The sequence below is a fragment of the Rhinichthys klamathensis genome, unplaced genomic scaffold, assembly GCF_029890125.1.
Source record: "Rhinichthys klamathensis goyatoka isolate OS25496 unplaced genomic scaffold, OSU_Roscu_1.1 h1tg000222l_1, whole genome shotgun sequence".
Taxonomy (NCBI): Eukaryota; Metazoa; Chordata; class Actinopteri; order Cypriniformes; family Leuciscidae; genus Rhinichthys; species Rhinichthys klamathensis.
Window position 1 is genome coordinate 850,862 of NW_026606746.1, and position 21,027 is coordinate 871,888.

The window sequence follows — 21,027 nt, forward strand, 5'->3', positions numbered from 1 at the left end:
TGAGAAAGCAATCCAACCCAATGGGCCAAAGAACCATGTGGTATATTAAAATATACTATAATTAATATAAAAAGCAGTAGTGTCTGATTCTATGAGTGAGAACATTAGTTATCGCAGTTGAAAAGCAAAGAGTGCCTCTTCATCTTAAAATATATATACAGTATATATCATTTATCAGTTAGAGCGGGAATGATGGCTACATTCGTATAAGTGTTTGCATGTGTCTCAACAGTTACAGATGAAGCCCCAAGAAGCTTGTTGAGTGAACTAGTCAATCCAGTGGTTCTCAAACTTTTTCGGTCATTCCCCACTTTGAACAAGGGGGGATTTTCAAGCCCCACTGCCCCCATCGCCCCGACACAATGCTAATGAAATACGTAACAAGCTTAAAATGTTCCAATTTATTGAAGTAACAAGTAGTTCAGTAATCAGTATAGTAACAAGTTGTATCTAAATACAAACTAACTATCTACATCAAATAACAGCAAGTTTAAAAATAAAGAAAATGAAGTGCATCTGTGTCATAACTTGCATGAAATTCAAAAATAGAGAAAATAAAAGTGCCTCAAAAATAGAAAAGAAATAAAAGTGCCACTTTGCAATCTGTTAAAAAAAGAAAAGAAGAGAAATCCATTTGGCAAGACAGGTCTATTTATCCCTGCATTAGTGACTGCAATGAGCCTGTTTTGCATTGCACAATTTATCAAAGCAGGGTTGCAGGCTTGATACTGCCACTCTCAAATCATTTTCAATGTTCAGAGAAATTTCATGTCTTGTCGTAAGCCACAACATAATGACGTCACATATTTTCCAACCCAGCCCTCAGCCCCCACTTACGCATGAAACAGCTTCCAGCGCGCCTGGCTACCCATCGGCGCGAAACATAGGGTACATATCTATGGGCGCAAAAGTTTGTTCCGCTACAATTAATTTGCCGACGTCACGTCAATCATTATTTTGGGGGTGGGGAATTCCTGTTACTTGTTGTCGCCCCCGGGGGTGATCGGTCTAATAAGCGGCAAGACACAGCTATAAGGACGGTTTGCTCTCACACGCGCTGCATTAATAGTCACACACACACACACACACACGCGCAGTCACTCTCTACTCTAGTGCGCGGTCTTGCTCCAGATTCCGGGAGATTGGATCTCATTTGCGGGCGTCAAGCAGCCGCTATCAATATGCGGGAGACTCCCGGAACTTCCGGGACATTTGGGATGTCTGGATAAAGATATAAAGGCATAAAAAGGAAAATTTCCTCCCGTTTGGCGCGCCCCAGTCCCCACCTGTCACGTCTCTATTCCCCACCAGTGGGGCGCGCCCCACACTTTGAGAACCGCTGAGTCAATCCATCTTGATGGATGACGCAGAGGAAACTGACCAATAAGAGGACCGTTTTACTCTCATGTGACTTGCATAAGCACATTTTGGTATGCTTTGAAATTTTGCCTTGTGAAATCGATCAGAACCCAGAAGAAAATGCAACATTGTAACAATTTGAGTCCCTGTTTCGGAAACAAAGCAAATGATCTTCAGGTCTAAAAATGCTCTTAGTCTATGCTGTTTTCATTTGATGCATAAATAAATGTCTCAGGTAATCCCTCAGTGTTTCAAAGAAATAAAATAACATATATTGTAAACAATAGGCTATGTCCCATCATGTTACATTTACCTCAGGAAAGCCCTTCAATGTCCATAGCTCATTAGTCAGCTAGAAAAAAATAACTCTAGAGAGAAGCATTTTGCTAAATATATGAGCAATTTAAATGCTTATATACAACTAATTATTCAATTATATTAAATAAACTATTTTGGTTTGTGGCTAAATGGAAACTATTTCAGTTTTTCAGCAAAAAATTCATTGCAGTGCATCACTAGTCTCAATTATCTCTCTGGTTCTCTAAAGCCCAACTTTGTCTTCTGTCGTAATTTTCGTAAAATTCAACAGCGCATGTGCGAGTGACTTGAGCACTTCAAAACAAAGTTCCCTAGATGGTGCGCACTCGCCAAACGCATCTGTCTGCGCTCATGACCTTATGAAATAATTACCATTTAACAACCATGCATGGTGGGGATTGTAGCTGTGGCCATGGAGGTGCAGTGAAGTATTTGGCAAGAGAAGTAGTGTTTATTCAAGTTAAAGTGTTCATCAAAGGGCAATGAACTCTCTAGCAACAGCAGTGGGATGTTCAGTAGAGGCGGTGGTAGATTTTTGGTACAACAGTAGTACTTTAGTATTGGTATGCCATGCACTTATTAGTTAGGGCTGTAAAATAGAATACGAAAATAAAATATGTAGAGAGTGTTAAGCAAAGTGTTTAGCACTGGTAACGGAAGGGCATTTAAGTCTCTTTTAAACACTTGGATACAGCAAATTGTCCACAGCTCAGAACAAACAAAATAGTGAATGACTCACCAGTTTGTCGATGCCTGCCACTGTTTGGTTAGCATGGCGCAAGGAATATGTCAGTCGTGTCACGCCATCGCACGTTTCGCCGTTTCCATAGAAACCGACTGCAATGCCAGCACTGCGGGAAAGTCATCAAAATAGGAATTAGCTCATGTGACTGTGACAGACTCTTTTATATAGAATGTAATAACTCTCTCACACAAGCAATGTCTTTATTCTGGAATCTTAAGACTACAACAAACTCTTGAAGACCCTGAAAATGACCAGGATAGCAGATCTGAACTTAACTGAATCAACGGTGTGGTTTTTGCTTTTACAAAGACATTAAAACACAGAACCATGGGCTTTCCCTAAAATTATCGGCTTGCATCAGTAAAGTATAACACATTGTTTACAATCAATGCAGCTCTAACACTGGATTTTAACATGCTGGACAACAACTATAGCCACTTTATTTTGCGTGCACAAATAAAATACAATTATTTTATTGACTTGACTACCATGCAGTGGCGTAGGTTTGATTTTGAAATTGGTGGGGACGGGGACATCAATATTTAATATATTTAAAGTTTTGATCGAAAATATTGCTAGGGATATATCAGTGTCACTGGATATTGGTAGGGACACGTCCCTAGCGTCCCTACTAAATTCTACGCCCCTGCTACCATGTATTATAATAAAACACACACACACACACACATATATATATATATATATATATATATATATATATATATATATATATATATATATATATATATATATACATATATAAAAAATAAACACACATACATATAAATATTTTAAGTTTTTACAGTTACAGCTGTCGAGATTGATTAATCGTGAAAAGTGTTGATTATAGCATTATATTCAGATCTATTCCGGTGTCATGAAAGGTTGCAGTGATGAGCATTGAGCTGATGACTGCATTCATGCGCTCAAAAGATATATCTGCCATCTCGTCAATGCAACTCCATTTCTGCACTCTCACGAACGCTTTCATCATAACTAACGGTGCAAACACAATGTACATAAGAAATCCATTGTGCAGTGTAGACATCGTCATTGATAATAACGGCTGTGTGATTGACAGCTCCAGCTATTATAAAGGGAGGGCTCTTTGATTGCTTTCTGTTCATAATTTAAATACAATTTAAATAACAGATTATCCATGCTACTAAGAGAAACAATGTGAAGATGACTGTTTTTCACTGGCTTGATTTACTGATAAACAGCAATAAACGATTTTGAGACAAAGAACGTCTGACTGTACATAAACAATTACATATCAGAAATCTCTGATCACAGATTAGGCATTAAAATTAACGCTTTTTCTTGCGCGGCTCGAGCAGAGGGAGAGAGAGAGAGCGGGAGCCGGATCGTCGTCGAAAACCAAGGGGGTAATCCACCAGCCGGAAACTGAAGTCTCCCCGGGGGCCGCCATTGGCTAACAAGCCTTCACCTGCTGTTAGCATTCCATTGACTCCCATTCATTTTGGAGTCACTTTGACAGCGAATAACTTTACATCTGAGGCGTTTAAAGACTCCATTTGTCCATTGTTTATTTCTAAAGAAACACGACAATGTATAAAAGGCTCCATTACCTTGTATCTTACGTTATGGCCCCGTAGAAGCAGTTTTTGTAAAAATAGGTTAACGATTGCGTCATAACACGCGACTCTCTGTCGCACAGTAGAGAAATGACCGTATAGACAGAAGTAGAAGCTCACAGGCAATCGGGGGGACGTGGAGGCATAAAGTCAAGGGAGAAGCCCGTTGCTCCTTCTACGAGCTCATGGACAGCTAATACTCACCATCTCTGGCTCTGAAAGATTCGGAAGGGAATGATTCAGATTCCTCTTGGCACCGCTACTAGAAGACGTACAGCTGTGAGACAGGTTGCTCACGTCACATCTACGTCATCAAGCTCAGTGTGAGCCTGCGCAGTGCGCTTGGCAATCAGGAAGTGAGTGCTTCTAATTGACTTCACTTTTCTCCGTTGAAGTCTATGGGGTCGTTGTGTCCATTTCTTTTACTGTCTATGTCGAAAACGGCCAGACGACCCCGCAGGGTGGTTAAATCCATCCCGTCGCACTCAGGGCAGCCGCAGTCATGGCCAATCAGGAAGCGCATATGTGCCGGTCTCTGGCGACGAGCGGGCCTCTACACGAGGCACAGGTGATGCGAGGCATTTGGAAAAACGCCTCGGAAATTTGTTCTTAAAATTATTTTCTGTTGAAAACCAGATTTTTCTATTCAAAAATCTATTTTTCCCCAAAAATAAGTCTGGAAAATGGGGGGGGGTCGTCTTATATTCAGGGTCGTCTTATATTCGGGTATATACGGTAACCACTTTCCTAGCATTAGGATCCTTTGGAAGTTAATGTTATTTTTAGTCCAGTGATCCTGCATCTCTCCTCTTCTCTTCTCATAACGTGCCAGTGGGCGTGACAAAGACACGAGGTAGAGGTAGGCGTTGGTTTGATTCTGCGGAGGCGGTCTTTCGTCGCACTATTCAATCATAATGTGACAATTCCAAACAAGTCGTTTTCAGAGCTTGGTTTCAATAAAAGCCGTTTTTGGACTAACAAGGAAGTTTGGAGTTCTGAAACTTACAGGATGTTTTTATATTACAATGACCTCTTACAAAAGATCAAGGCAAATTTGATCTCAATTCATGACCGCTTTAACACAATGGAATTAATGTGAGATAATGACGCATTTATTTCAAGATTATTATTGTCAGGGCAGTTTTATTGTGCATGCGTGAGGGTTTTATCTGATGCCACGTGCGCAGGAGAGAGCTCTTATAAGCTTAAGAGTGTGTGAGACCGAGAGATATCGAGAGAGAGGTCAAGCTGTCATCCTTTGTTAAGGTCAGGAGTCACGTGGCTCGACTAGGCTTTCCCTCTTTTACCCAGAAACCCTCACTCTAACACCACTGACCACAATCACTGGCTTGTTTGTTTATCTGTTAGATCGTGTGAGTGGGCATATGTTAACAGTTCTGTTTGGAGGATAATAGTAACTATTACCAAAGCTAATTGTTAAAGTATAATGCGTATGAAAATATTTGATTCACAAGTGCTACAGTGTTGGTTTAAGACGGTAATGTGATATTGAATTATTAATCACACTTAACACACTTAAAAAAAACAAAAGCACCAAAAACAGCAAAGGTACTAGCAGTATACATTTGTTTTAAGTACCATATAAAACACAATGATCCATGAAATTCAGTACAGAATTTTGTGATGTTCGTGTGGGTTCATTCAGAGACGCAGTTGGCACAGACATATATGGGTCATTTTCAAACATAAATGTGAAAAGTCAGGACAAACCACCTTAGACTTTCAACCACAACAAGATCAACTCAGGTAAATTTCATTGTTGTGGAAAATAAGCCATTAATTTTTTCTTTTTTTTGTCCTGGCTGCTTTAAAAAGAATCGATTCTGGCTTGATGGGTCAATTACTGAGCCAAAGTGTTATTCATAAACCTAGGCAAAATTACTTAAAATAATTAAACAGTGAACACAAATACCTAAAGATACAACCAGACACATCTTCGTGAGAATCTGGCACTGTTAGATAAGAGATATTGAATAATGGCTATGCGGCTATGGCACATACGCAGAGCCTCCCCACACACACACACTGGCAGAGACCTGCAGTGCATTATTCATCTCGCAGCTTCAATGTTCAAAATCTGATTCTGTTGCTATGGCAACATCTCCAAGGCACCGAGGGGGCAGCGGCAGGGAGAGAAGGGGAAAAAAACTGACGTAAGGGCGACAGAGGGAAAAATAGAGAATGTAATGCAGAGAGGAAGAAAATATTTTTATCCGAAACGGGTCGCTTTAGCCCAGGACAAATCCACCCACACACACACACAGCTAAAAACCCTATTCTTATCATCACTAGCTTTGTCTTATTCTTTCCTAGCCTGGCATGCCAGACCTACATCAAGATGTTAGGTCTGGGAACTCTCCATTGACATGCCTCAATCCGAGTGGCGGGATAAACGGTTACCTTTCAAAATCCCTCTGCACGCAATAGGATAACGCTACAACCAACCAGAGCAACGAACGGTTGTGGATGAGTGAGTCCCATGCGTTTTTCCACCAGCGGAGCTAATTGATATATTAAACTTTTGCCGTATCAGGACGGCAAAAATCCGAACACATCTTCCTTTTTTAAGAATGACTTAAATGACGTTCTCCTAACTCCAAGTCCTCCAGAGTCGCGGCCAAAGCCGATTCGAAAGACCGCTGCATCTTCATTGTTTTCAAGTAGCAGGGAAATCACCTATGGAAATCACGCGGAACGTCATGAACTGTGCCGTCATTGTGTTAAGCCCGCCCGCCGACTCTATACACGATGTGATTGGCCCGACCAGTTTTTGGTTTTTCCAGCTCAAAAGCCTATGGAGAGTTGCTAGACCACACTGGCTGCGAAATAATTTTCGCTGCTGCTAGGGTGCGTCTAGATTTCCAGGCTAATTCTTTCCAGTAAACATGTCAAAACATCCTCATTCGTGAAGCAATAGTGCATAAAACTTATTTTATATTAACTTCTTGTTTTCACAAGATGTTTTTGAATATTTCTTAAATATATTTTTAATTAGTTTGAAGCATAAACCTCACTAAATGTAAAAAAAAAAAAAATCTTATTTTTTGCAGTGTACAACAATATATCAAAAATGTCCAAGCTGTAAAAATTTGAAAAACACAAAAATGAAAAGAATAAATAAATGAATGGAATTAAAATAAAATAAATATCCAAATTAAGGGTAAGTTTACACGACGACGATGTACTAAAATTGGAAAACTTTTTCCTTTGCGTTTTTCACGTACAGACGACAAAGTTGTCAAAACGATCCTCGTTCACACGGATCCGCGAAAACGACGAAAAACGCTGTATTCTGCTGCCAGGCCAGTAGTTGGCGATGTCCCTTTATAAAGAAACTACGTGCCTATAGATTGAACAAGTAATACGCATGTGCTTGCCCTCACTTATTTCACAAATTCGTGGTTGTGTTGTTAACATGGAGACGATAACGGTCTCATTTTCAAAAACCTTCACTTTAAAACCCACTTTCAAAAGTTTGCCTTTTCAGGCCTTGTCCACACTAATACGTTTTTGGCCTTCCCTCCCTTTTTACCGAAAACAAAGCTTTTTGAAAAGGTTCTCCAAAGTCGATAAATTTGAAAACGCCATTGTCGCGTAGTAGTGTGAACTGTGAAAACGGAGGTATTTGAAAAAGATGCCGCATGTTTAGTCACATGACGCATATTAAACCTATAGATATGTATCTTTATACTGCTATTGTGCCTGTTATATGCTATTCACTTTCACACAGTTGCTAAAATGTTCCTTCGCACACTCACAATTAATTTCTAAGATAATTTACTCGCATTTGCTGTCCTACGGCAAAACATGAGAGCAGCTGCGCTTTAGACCAAACATATAATGGTGAGTGAGTGCAACCTGGATACATCAGTGAATGGTGAGATATTTCACTAAATAAATTCTTTTAATTCTTTTGGGGAAGCTAAATAAAAAGGGACCAGTCACAATCATTTTTGTGGTGATTAACATTACCCTAACTGTTGTTAAAGCTTAACTTGTACTGAAGCCGGAATATTCCTTTAGTGGAACTGAATGTTATGAAAATAATTTGTTTACAGTAAATTCATTGGGCTACTAAAGCTCAAAGACAAAACATTAGTGAGCTTTTAGGAGAGCGCTACAGTGTTTTAGGTCACACCATGAGCGTGTGCACTATTTGATGTGCTTAATGATGCATGAGGCACAATGTGTTTCATCTGAACCATCATATCAGCATGACATCTCTCATCTCTGCCCTGGACCCATCACTCAGTCTGATCCGTAACTCGCTCTCTTTTCTCCGTTAAGCTTTATCTGCATCTCGCTCGCTCAATCAATCAGACGTCATTGTCCTTTTCTCTGGTTCTTCTGCGTCCATCTCTCTCTTAGGGAAATAATCTCTTCTTTGTTTGTCAATCACAGCATGAACGGCAGAGCATGAAGTCAGATATAGGACAGACATGAGCTGAAGAGGAAAGGAGGAGGGAGGGAAGACAGAAGGGGTGGAACAGAGGGGAGGAGGAGATCGTCTGATGACCCTTTGTGGGGGGATAAATGGGAGGAGAGCCCAGAAAATAATCAGAACAGAAGACAAAGAAAGCAAAAACCCAAAAGCAGTTAGAACAATAACGAGTAACAGTTAACGAAAACAAAACTATGTAAAATTCATATGCAAAATGATGGCTTATTATTTATAGAAAATTAGAGTAACTTTCTTTGATTTAAAAGAGTTTTCCCTTCAATAGCTACATAACTTGATAAGATTATGATTACTTCCAAAAGCCGTTGATGTACAAAATCAAAGACTTGTAGATTACTTGATGATGAGCAAAATCTGCATGGGGGACACCCAAAATGCATGGATTCTCTCTATATTTAAAGAGATCTGACAGGAATAATTAGAGAACTGCACATAAACACCTCACTATTTACTGGATTGAACAAGTTTAAAAGGAAGATGAAATTCAGTACCATGTCAAACTAAAGAAATCTGGTTTAAAATGTTGAGGTTAATTGTCAAGGTCAACTGTCAGATGTGACAGCATGTGGATTGTGAAAAATGATCCAACAATGTCCTAACTATCCTAAGCAAGAATGTGTGTGCAGGATGCTGTCAGTTGTACATTGAGATGCAGACATGGATTATTACTAAAAATACAGATGAGTTACCATCCAATCCACACTGTGCAAGGAGAAACACACACCTACTATTTCATATGAATCATGGCCACCGGCGCTCATCAGCGTGGGTTAGGCGTTTAATAAGCTGCCATATGCGTTGCATGAATTATGTGTCATACAGCTATTACTTGAGAGCTCTTTTGTTCTTAGTTTTTGGCTTTTGTTAACTCTTTCCCCGTCAGAATTTTTCCCAGCCACCGCCAGCATTTTTGGTCATTTTCACAAATCTTACATGGCCCCCAGATTATTTTGTTGTATGAATATCTGAACATGCAATATATCAAAAGAACAAACAGAGCAACTTCTTAAATGATCATCTCCATGTAAACTACAAAACGCGAATCGGTGACCATGGTGACGGCATGCACATGTGTAGGCCTATTACGTGTTTAGTCTTAGGCTTTTATTTTTAAACCTTTTTTGCAAATAAAATGATACAGATATTAACAGTAAGAAATAGGGTGGGTGGGGGGGGGGCATACGGTCATAATCACAAGTGGTTATAAGAAATACACAAAATCAACACAGTATAACATTAGGTCATCATGAAAAATTAAAGTTTCCTTACAACAGACTCAAAGATGATATATACTTTTTCGAAGCCTTTGTGTTCAAAGATTTTGACATTTTCTTAAAGCAAGTAAAAAGGGACTTTTTATATTAGAGGAGAACATTCTAAAATTGGGATTACAGTGAATGTTTCTGGCTTTGCAAAGACGAAATTTACCCAGAAGACAAAGTAATAATACAGCATTATAGAATTGAACATCCTTAGAATGAAAATTGGACAAAAAAAAATGATAGATTATGTAATTTGTGTCAATACGCATGTGTGTTCGGCTCAAAGGCACTGTGGTATGCATATGTGCGCAAGAGCGAAGTCTTTTCATTGTTAGTCGTTTTTGCAGATCCGTGTGAACGGGGATCATTTTGATAACGTTGTTATCTGTAGAAAGACAAAACTTTTCTGTTTTTAGCACATCGTTGTCTTGTAACCGTACCCTAAATTTCCTCATGTCATTACAAACCTGTATGACTTTCTTCTGTGGAACAGCAATTTTAATTTTGGGTGAACTAACCCTTTGTCAGTGTGTTCACACTTGTAATTTGGTCCTCTTGGTTCTATTGGTCCAGACCAAAAAAGAAAATGATACATTTTGTCCTAGTTCACTTTACGTTCACACTGTCATTTTTAACACCAAACATAAAAATACAAATGTGTGTATATGTGCGTACATATGATGGTATTTTTACCAGCTGAGAACTCACAAAGAGCTTATAAAAATGTGTAAAGGAGTCAAAATAGCACCAAGAATTCCTCCATTACACACAAACGAAGATCTGCTGCAAGGAGACGCGTTTCCAATGCCTGCACCAAACTGTAATGAGTAACGTAGCTCATATGATGAGAAAAACAGGTATGCTTGAGCATTATGTCCTTTTTAGGGTTGCATCTTGTGATATTACACCGCACCAGAGTTCGTGTTCAGGGGTCTCTGTCCGCTTGTTTGGTGCGCACCAGGGTTCGGATGGCAGCGTTCACACTTATTCAGATGAACTGCACTAACAGGGCTATTGCACCAGATTTAATTTTAATCAAACCAAACCTGCCAAGTGTTAACACGCACTTAGTCTCTCGTGCACTTGAAGAGCTTTTAAGATTAGCCAACTACGAGCTTCCATTTCAGTTTGCTGCCTATTTTGACAGCAAGGGAGCTGTTTGGAACAGACCCAGATGAATGGATTGCAATCAGTTTTATTTGTGTGTAAAATTTATGATGCCCGATTAACTGGAATGTATGATGTGAATTGCCACATTATGAGGTGATGAGTGTTTTGTGTTGAAGTGTGTAAGAGTGCAACTCACAGACCTGCACACGAGCGTGGCGATGATCACACACCAAGCGGTGCAGCAGCAGTCCGCATTGGGAGAGTCCTGGTTCTTCCTGCGACGGCAGCACAGCCAAAAAGAGTAGAAAAGGAGGAAGAGGAGGTCCAGTGCCAAACACACCAATGCTGCCGCACCTAGCAACAACACAGACTGCAGAGAGAGAGAGAGAGAGAGAGAGAAAAAGAGTAATTTAGACCGCTAAATGTACCGACAACAATAAAGAATACAATGAGGCCATTGAAGGCTGGGTCTTCCAATCACAATCTTTTGTTATTGTACGGTGTGACGTTTTCTTTTACTGGAATCTGGAGTAACATCATTTTAAGAATATTTTATTTATTGATTGATTGTGTGATATGCTCTTCTAGAAGATCTTTTCAGAAGGAGTCCTGCATTTTTAAGCCAGATCTACATTCACAGGTTCTTCCACTGCACCAGAAGTGTCATGAATTATCTAGATATTTTTTTTTTTTTACATCCATGGCTACTGTGTACCATGAAAATCTCCATATGCAGCAAATGTAGGTCAGGCTGAACACGGGAGACTTCTTTTGGTCTCAGAGCTGTGACGTAAGAGCTCAGAAGTTCTACTGTATACACGTCTGCATAACCACACACACACACAACAACAACATGGTGCCAAGTTCTTCTAGGACATGATACTGAATCAACATCCCTTGTTAGTCCTGGAACAACGTTCCTATCAAAATCAGTCCGAAAGGTATTCCCAACCATAATTTAAGATCACAGAGAAATGATCTTCTGAATGTTCATCCAGCACTAACAACGATGCTGATCCAGAAGCATGTCATACTTGAGTAAATCATTTTAAAAATACAGCCACAAAGGTTTGGCTTCAGACTTTTTCTTTGCGTTTTCCAACGTAATAATACATCTTTTGTTGCATTTTCCAGCATTCCAACAGTGAAATACAAATAGGACCATTTGTTTAATGGAATACAATGGGGATATCTTTTTTTAATTATTATTCTTGCAGTACAATTTTCATATCAAAACAATTCTTACTATAGTTCTTCATTTTTTAAGTCAAATCGAGAGGTGCTTGCTCAAGGAAAATATGTTAGGGTGGTTGCCAGGACATTGCAATAGTTGCTAAGTGGTTGCTAGGGTGTTTTGAGAGGTTGCTAGGTAGGAGCTTACTGGCTGAAGTCAACATCCTATCCCTGAGTTTCTTCTACCACTAATTACAAAAAGTATATCTTTTAAAACAGTGGATCTCAACCAGATGACAAACTACTGAAACCATTCAAGGTGCCCATATGATGACTTAAATTTATTTGAATGAATTATTAGTACTAATATAATTAATATTTATATTATTAAAATCTTATATTATAAAAAAAAAAAAAAAAAAAAATATTATTTTTTTTATTATTATTATTATTACTATTTAGTTCATTTTTATCATGTCTGTTGTATCTGTAAGATTTTCTTCTGTTAAGCTATTTCCACTTACACACCCAGTAATACATGCACACACACACACACGTTTATGTATGTTATTTTCATGTTTACATGTTAATGTCTATGTATGAGACATTATGTTTTTTATGTTTATGTTTTTTGTTGTCATAATAAAAATAAAAAATAAAAAAAAACTTAAAAAGGCACAATATTTAAGAATTGTGTATCAAAATATCCAAAAACCACTTGCACAGTGTTATATATTTCTTTCAATTGTGTGCTTACATTATCCTAAATGTTTCCAAGAATTTGTAAATTCAGAGAAATTCACAATTTTAAATAGTGCCCGTCCCTTGTAACTTCGCCTGTCAATGACGTAATATCCGCGTTATCCCTGGTTTCAGCTTGTTCTGACATAGTAACCATGACGGCGACAGATGTGGACAACTGCGTTACGTCTAGCGGCACACGAATGCTGTTTTTGTTCGTTCAAACATTATGGGTCATGGCAAGCAGACTTTGGGACAAAAGGGGAAATAAAATGAGGATCAATTTTGGCGTGGCGTTTTCGAGATGCCGAGAGCTCCACGTCCGCGACAAACTTCGACTTGAAAGAGCTGATATCTGTCTCTCATTAGCAATCGCGCCCTGCTTCATACCACAGTCATGTTAAAGGAGAACTCCGGCGCAAAATGAACCTTTGGTCTAATTACACATTGTTACCTAGTCAACCGTTATCTAGGGTCCCTACCTTCAAACCGAAGCATTGAGAACTTTGTCAGTGTCCAGACAGTTTAATAAGAAGATATTTTAAACATACAGTCAACTTCGCGTATACAGACAGGACAGGAGCCATCTTTGAAATACAGTCTTTACCAGTCGATCTACGAACGCCGATCCAAGCCTGCTGTTCGCGCTCACCTTATCACAACTTATAGCTCGTTCACATTCTCACCAGCGCACTTGGATCGGCGTTCGTAGATCGACTGGTAAAGACTGTATTTCAAAGATGGCTCCTGTCTGTATACGCGAAGTTGACTGTATGTTTAAAATATCTTCTTATTAAACTGTCTGGACACTGACAAAGTTCTCAATGCTTCGGTTTGAAGGTAGGGACCCTCATTATGCTACCGTGTTAGTGTGGGGCTATTTTCAGCCTTGTTAGTGGTATTAACAAGCGATTTTTATTTGTCATTACACTATGCCCAATATACTAGCGTTATACTAGCTTTATAGGCTAAACTGTTTTTAGAGATAAAACTATTTACATTCGATAATCATGAAAACAAATCTCAGATAACGGTTGACTAGGTAACAATGTGTAATTAGACCAAAGGTTCATTTTGCGCCAGAGTTCTCCTTTAAAAACATCAATGTTTTCACTCATCCATAAACATTATTAAATCCATCAGCATGACGACAAGTTCCATGATTCCGCTTATTCACTGTGTCATCAACCTACGCCTTTGTTATTGCAAGAGGTTAGCGACCCCTAGCGGCGAAAACAATTACATAATGTAGCTTTACAAAAAACAACATTCAAATCAAGATTGAAATCAACTAAAACCCCTTCTTTTTTATTGATATACATACAGTTCTTCAAACAAAATAAATTGTGGGTTAATTAATTTATGAATATCATTTGTTTCTGTAAATAATATAATATAGCTCGTACATACAAAAACAATATTATATAAATATATATCAAATCGATTAAGCGCATCTAAGAATCTAACAAAAGTCTTTGTTTACATAATATGTGTGAATATATATAATTATATTATAATATATAGAAGTCAGTATGTATATGTGTGTGTGTGTGTGTGTGTGTGTGTGTGTGTGTGTGTGTATATATACAGACACACACATATAGAATATATACAGTATATACAATATATACACACATATATCATGTCAACAAAAAATTATGTTAGATGCGCTTAATCGCGATTATTCGATTTGACAGCACTAATATATATATTTAAAAAAATTTGTATATAGGGGGACTTTTAATATTGTGTTGGACAGTCAGGGGCCTTCGAGTCAAAAAGATTGATAACCTCTGCTCTAAAAACCTTACTAAAAAGACAGTTCAGGGAATAAAAGTAAAAAGCAAGATCTCCAAACAGTTGATAATCACAAGCCCAGGTTTGCCAAACGATTCCGCCCAGTGCAGACGCTCATCATGGCAGGATCACCAGTGTGTGTCACTGAAACAGCGCTGACACAATGCCCTCATTTACACCCTTAAAGCTACATTTAAATGCTTTATTGTTAGTGTTATGGCTTAGAGCTGGCGACATGAGATTTTTACAACATTAATATTCGATCCTGGTCATCTGTGAGATTGAGGGACCTATGAGCGAGTTGATGTCAGCTTCTATCTGTTGAGGTGTCAAAGCTCATTTGAGTCAGTCACCACTGACAGCGTTTGTAAAGAGATTAGAGAGAATTAATTATCAGCTCTCTCTCTCCCCCTCACACACACACTTAGCTAATCTAAATGAGGATATATCATAGACTTTTATTGTTTTTATATAAAGCTTATTATAAATAACTATAGCCTAACACTAACTCAAACCCAAGTTTATGAAGCTGAGATTTATTGGAAAAATGATGAAGTTTAGGCAACAGAAAATGTGATCACAAAAGGAGACTACAACCAGTGATCAAGACCAAAGAGAAAAGATTATATAAATAATCCAGGAGAAGATGAGAGTGGGGGAGGGAGTCTAAAACTCTCAAATGTAATTATCTTTATTAGCAGCCCTCAGAGACACACACAGGGAGGGAGAGGCTGAACTTAAGTTTGTATTGGGTAACTCAGTAGTAATAAAGAGCAGGATGGCAGGAAGTTGGCACTATCTAATTACAGGAATGCCTTAAAACCAAACCCAAATAGTTCATGAATGTGAACGCAGGAATCCAATATGTTTTTAAAGTCGAATTTCTTCTATAATCATTATGAAGCCAAAATTGGTAAATATAAGCGGATATGCATTATTAACAATACTGTCAGAAATGATACATTTGTTCCTTTAGCTTATTCTTACCTAGGAGGCTAATAGACATTGCACCAATATGCCTATACCACAAGTTTGGATAAATGTATAATAAAATATTTTTTTATTTGTTAAATTCTATTTGCTTTCATTTTTGTTCACAATGTTTAATTAAAAGTGAATTAAGTGTATACTGTCTAAAATAGTGTAAAATAGGAAAACATAACATAACTCAAATGTGAATTTCCAGTATACATTGTGTAAACTAATAGTATAAAATAAAAATATTTGTTTATACAAATAATAAAAAACTAATAACAAAAACTCAAATGTGAATTTCAAGTATATATTATTATCACAATTTTTTGTTTAAAATAGAATCAGAATTCTCCCACAATTCTGAATAGACAACTAAACAAAATAATATGTAATTTACTAGAGGCTCTGACAAAATGTAAATTTTTTATCTAAAAATATTTCATTTAATCGGTTTGAATGAATGATTCAATGACTCACTCATTAAGACTAATTTCGTTACTGGATGAATCAGTGTTATTAAACGAAACATGAATGAATGATTCAATGGCAAATAAGCTATACATTTTTACCAGTCACTTGTCGCTACCTACTGTTGTAACGATGTAATTGATACAATATTTATTTGAAGAGTCTGGTTACTTTAAAATGGTGGCTTACTCCATTTTGAATACTAGCGTTTATATCCAAACTATAAACGTTTATCCCAGCGATAGCATGAACGCAGATTTTAATGTTCTGCTGTGATCGTACTTGTCAATAGACAGGTTTAATAGACAGAGCCGAATCGTTGTCATTTTGGAATAAGATCGCAAGGGTGTTTGCAAGATTGCAATCTTTTAACGATTAATTGTGCACCTCAGTGTTTCAATTGAATCAGAAAGTAAACCCAGATAATGTAATTCCTGTGCATGTAAAATTACAGGACAGATCTTTAGTATCTGGTCTATGACAGCACAATTTTACTCAGTAATACACTGTAGCACACACTGCTATTGACAAAACCACAGAACACGTAAATCACCATATTACCTCAATCTGTGCTAAGAGAATAATAGTTAAGCTAAAACTGTAATCACAGTCATTTAAGCGCAATGACATTTACCTCTCAGCACAGTGTTTATGTGTCATTAGTACGTGCGTTTTTGTGTGTACAGCACAGTGTTCTGGTGTAAATCGTTTCATCAGCACTACTCGCGACTTCCTGCCAGCTGGGCCCCTTTCCTGCCCAATATGCTTTTAATTATCCCAGCATTCCCTGCTGAGAAAAAACCTTAGTGCTTTTTCCACATGTCAAACTAGAACAGCAACACAGCTGTACGAGCCGTCTTCAGCAAACAGAAATCCTCAAACTACTGCAGAGTTAGAAAGAGTCGTAAATACCTCTCATTTTGGACACGGAACATACAAAAGTTGTGCCGACACCTTTATTACAGTAACGCTGAGAAAACAGAAGCCTGATACCAATTAAAACATATGTACAGCATCTGCTATTCCCATATTCAGGAGGAAGACAGCTAGCCCAAGGGGAACAAAGGGATTTTTTAGGACACAAATAATGGTAAAATACAGGAAAATGTACATATTTAGTTCAGCTACTTCACCCAACAATGAAGATAGTCATTATTGACACCCTCAATATATATATATATATATATATATTCAACTGAATACAACTAAAATAATGTGAAAAAGGTCTATGAAAGATTAAATACCCTTGTTTTAGTGAAAAACTTGATTGTTTACACTTTTTCAATCTACCTGGCAACAATGTGGTTGAAATTTTGGTTTACAAAAAAGAAAGAAAAAATATGATTTAATATCATAATTTAGATAAATAAACCAATTTAAATAGCTATGTTTTTTTTGTGGGTTTTTTTGTAAATACAAATAACAGCCAGTCAGCGCCGCCGCTCCCACCACGCGCATCACGCGCTGTGCGTAGGGCACCAAGTGCTGAGGGGGCACCAAAAATAGCCTAATGAAAAACCAATCATCAAACTTCTTGTTATAATCAGATTCAGCGCGTTCTTCCTCTTCATTCCGCAGCGGCGCCGAGCAGAGACAGAGAGCACGTCAGAAACACAGGACAGGGTGTGTGTGTGTGTGTGTGTCATGTGTGTGTTCATCTGAGCCTCATTGGTCTGTCACTGCTCGTCAATGTCAGAATATTTGAGATGACCAATCAAATCAAAGTAGGCGGGCTTTATGTTCACAGACGCTGAGCGCGAATTTTAACAGTGCAACTCGACGCTTCAGTGTACGGTCAAGTGCGAGATAAGATGTAAGTAGCTAAACTTAACTTTATTTGACAGTTTTTTTTAGGTCATAAATGTTAAACGAATGACAAAAAATAATTAGGCAAACTAATATAGTTTTGTCTAATTTCGCTATTTTGAACTGAAAATAGGCCTATGTAACATGTAGCCTAGTGTAATAGTTTAGGCTATTGTCATTGTGAGGGGACAAGAAACATGAACAAAGCCGTTTTCATCATGTTAGCCACAGGATTAATAATGAATGTGTACATATTGAGAATAAAATACAAATTGTAACCTTTAGAAAATTAAAAAAAAGCCAACTTTAGGAGGGGAAGAGACAGGGCAAGATAAAAACAAAGAGAAAAAGAGTGTGATGCTGATGAGGAGAGAAAAATAATCAGCTGCCCACTGACATGGTTTTAAAGCTGTTGTTATCGATATTTTTTTTTTTTTGCCTTCACAACATCTTAAAATGCACATCTGTAGTTCAGAAAAATCCAAAATTTCCCCCGAACACCCCTAACTAACCTGCCTCAAATTCGGAACCCCAGTGATTATAAAACCATGCCATTGCATGGTAATGAAACTAGTTAATAGTAAGCATTAGACCCTAAACTAAAGTGTTACTTTTTAATGTTTGCATTTTTTTTATAAATCATACCCTCATTGGGGGCTTAGCCCCCCTAAATGAAAATCCTAAATTAAAATGTTTTTTTTTTTTTTTAGGGGGGGCGGGGGGGCATCATAAAGGAATTATGCTTAGGGCACCAAAATGGCTAGCAGCGGCACTGCAGCCAGTGAAGGCCAGTGTCTGATCTCATTATCTTTCATTGAATGAACAAAAACAGTTCTTGGAAAATATCCTCACAGACCATAAAGTATCATACAAGTTTAGAGTGACATGAGAGTACATTTTTGTTTTTGGGTGAATTATCCCTTTAACGGCATTCCCAGAAGTCCCTGTGTGGTGATGTTATTGTGTTGTTGTGAAACAGTCCTAAATATTTAGTCAAATACTAGTGTTTATATTCATGTTCTCAATAAAGTTACACAAATTGTAACAACTCTTGAAGTCAAGTGAACTACAAGCACTTTGTGAATAGATTTGACCAAATCATTACAAAGAACTGATTCAAATGAATAATTCATCATTAGCGAATCGGACAATCACGATGATCTTTTGAATAGAAAGACATAAGAAAACCCAGTGTGGTTGTGGATAAGGTCCATGAGGCATTAAAGTACCGAGAAAAGAGGACAAAGTGCTGACATGTTTTGGCAGCTACTGGCGGGCCAGACCCAAACAAACAATTGTACTGAGTGCCCTGAGATCCAAGCGAACCCTCCGCCACAGAGATGGTTTCCATCCAAAAGTGCAAATATGTCGTCTTCTCAGTGCCAGGATGTAAGCTCCGTTTTAAAGGTGGTTGAAGGGAGGCCTTGAAGGCTGAATAATGTTGAAATGGCACTGGCTATGTGTGTGCCCGAGTTCATATGGGTGCATGTTTGCCCTCTTTGTCCCTTTCCCATTTAAAAGGAAGTTAGGCATGTTGAAAAAACTGGTTTAGAAAGGTGTATGTTTAGGGAAAAAATGCTATATTCCACCTAAAACTTTAATTTTAAACATTTTAAAAATTAATTTAAAAAAAATACTGTATTACAGTATTACATTCAGTAATGACCTCATATTAATAACTATGAAAGACTAGGTAGAATATTTGTACTTTTAAAATTAATATTTCACAATGCAGGACTATTTATGTGAACTGCAAAAAGGTGAATAAAAAGGTGAAAAACTGGGGGTCAAAAAATTAGCAGTTTTGTGGCAAATGTACCTTTAGGTACAGAAATGAGACACCTCTTTCTCTGTGTGCACTCAAATCACCAAATGGGTGACTAATAAATAAACGAGTGATCTGCTAATGATCAGTCTATAATATACAGTATATTACACACCACCGTTGAAAAATATTGGGGTCAGTAAGATTTTTTTTTTTTTTTTTTTACACAAGTTAATGCTTTTATTCACCAAAGACACATTAAAGTGATCAAAAATGACTGTAAAAACATTTTTTTGCAATGTTACAAAAAGTGGATTTCATTATTTTTCAAATAAATGCTGTTTTCTCTTGAATTTTCTATTCATCAAAGAATCCTGAAAAAATTTATCAGTTTCTACACAAGAAAAGAAAGAAAAAAGGGGCGCAACTTCCATAGAAGATATTTACAGGGTATATTTCTCCATTTAGAACTGTTGTACTGGCATGTGATATTCAAATCAAGTAGTTTGCTCGCTCTCCCTATGTGTCGGTGTGAACGAGTGCAGACCCCCATATGTCCCAGCATGCATGTGTAAGAGTGTGAGAATGAGAGCGAAGGGGTACTGGCATAAAGACTGTGTGTCCATTTGACAAAAGGATGCCGGCAAAGCACTCTGGGATACATTAGGGATTAAACCCCATTTTCACAGAAGCCCACAGAAAGGGGTGCATTCATCTTTTATAAAAAAAGAGAATAACAACACCCAACCCCCCTTGCTCTTCCTCTCCTCTCCTCTCCCTCCCTCCCTCCCTCCCTCCCTCGCTCTCTTCCCTTCTGCTCTGCCAGGCCAGACAGACCCAAGGGCTTGTCATGACCTCATCTCATACAGATTTACCCCCACATACCCCGTGGCTTTCCTGTGACCTCGTACCTACCAAGCCAACCAACTAGGCCAATCTCATCTACAAACATCCCAGGAAAACCAGGCCTTATTGATGCTTTCCACGATGTTAGTACCTTCACATTCAAGCGCAGTACAAGTTTCACCCGTCTTTCAGCACTGAGTTAAATGTAATCACATATAATATGTCTTGACCTTGGAAAATTATTCACAGCAGAAACTGTATTTGTATTCAACTGAATATGCAGTGATACTGGTAAGTGAGCCCATTTCTCTTAAACGATAGTTGATGGTACATGGCAGCACTGTATTGCATTCATCCGATTTCTCCAAACAACGTTTGAACCTGAGAGATCAATTTCTATAACTGCAGCCCTGAGTATCTTTTTAATTGCAGATATTTCTTTTTGGGAACAAGTGACTATTGTTTGGCCATTTTACCATACAGCATGGGAGTGCTCTGGATGAGGTCACTGACAGCTATAGCTGGTGAGCAAAGGCAACCATGGCTGCAATTTCACGCAGCTGGATGCTATTTCCTACTGGTCC

General features: G+C 38.0%; 1 protein-coding gene across 1 annotated transcript in view; it reads right to left on the minus strand.

Moving 5' to 3' along the window:
* ttyh3b (tweety family member 3b) overlaps nt 1-21,027 on the minus strand; it is a 37,264-nt gene that overhangs the window by 14,333 nt on the left and 1,904 nt on the right. The window contains exons 3-4 of the mRNA XM_056264566.1: nt 11,073-11,242; nt 2,417-2,528 (exon numbers count right to left, since the gene is read on the minus strand). Of these exons, the coding sequence (XP_056120541.1) occupies nt 2,417-2,528; nt 11,073-11,242 (282 nt within the window). The remainder of the gene's footprint in view (nt 1-2,416; nt 2,529-11,072; nt 11,243-21,027) is intronic.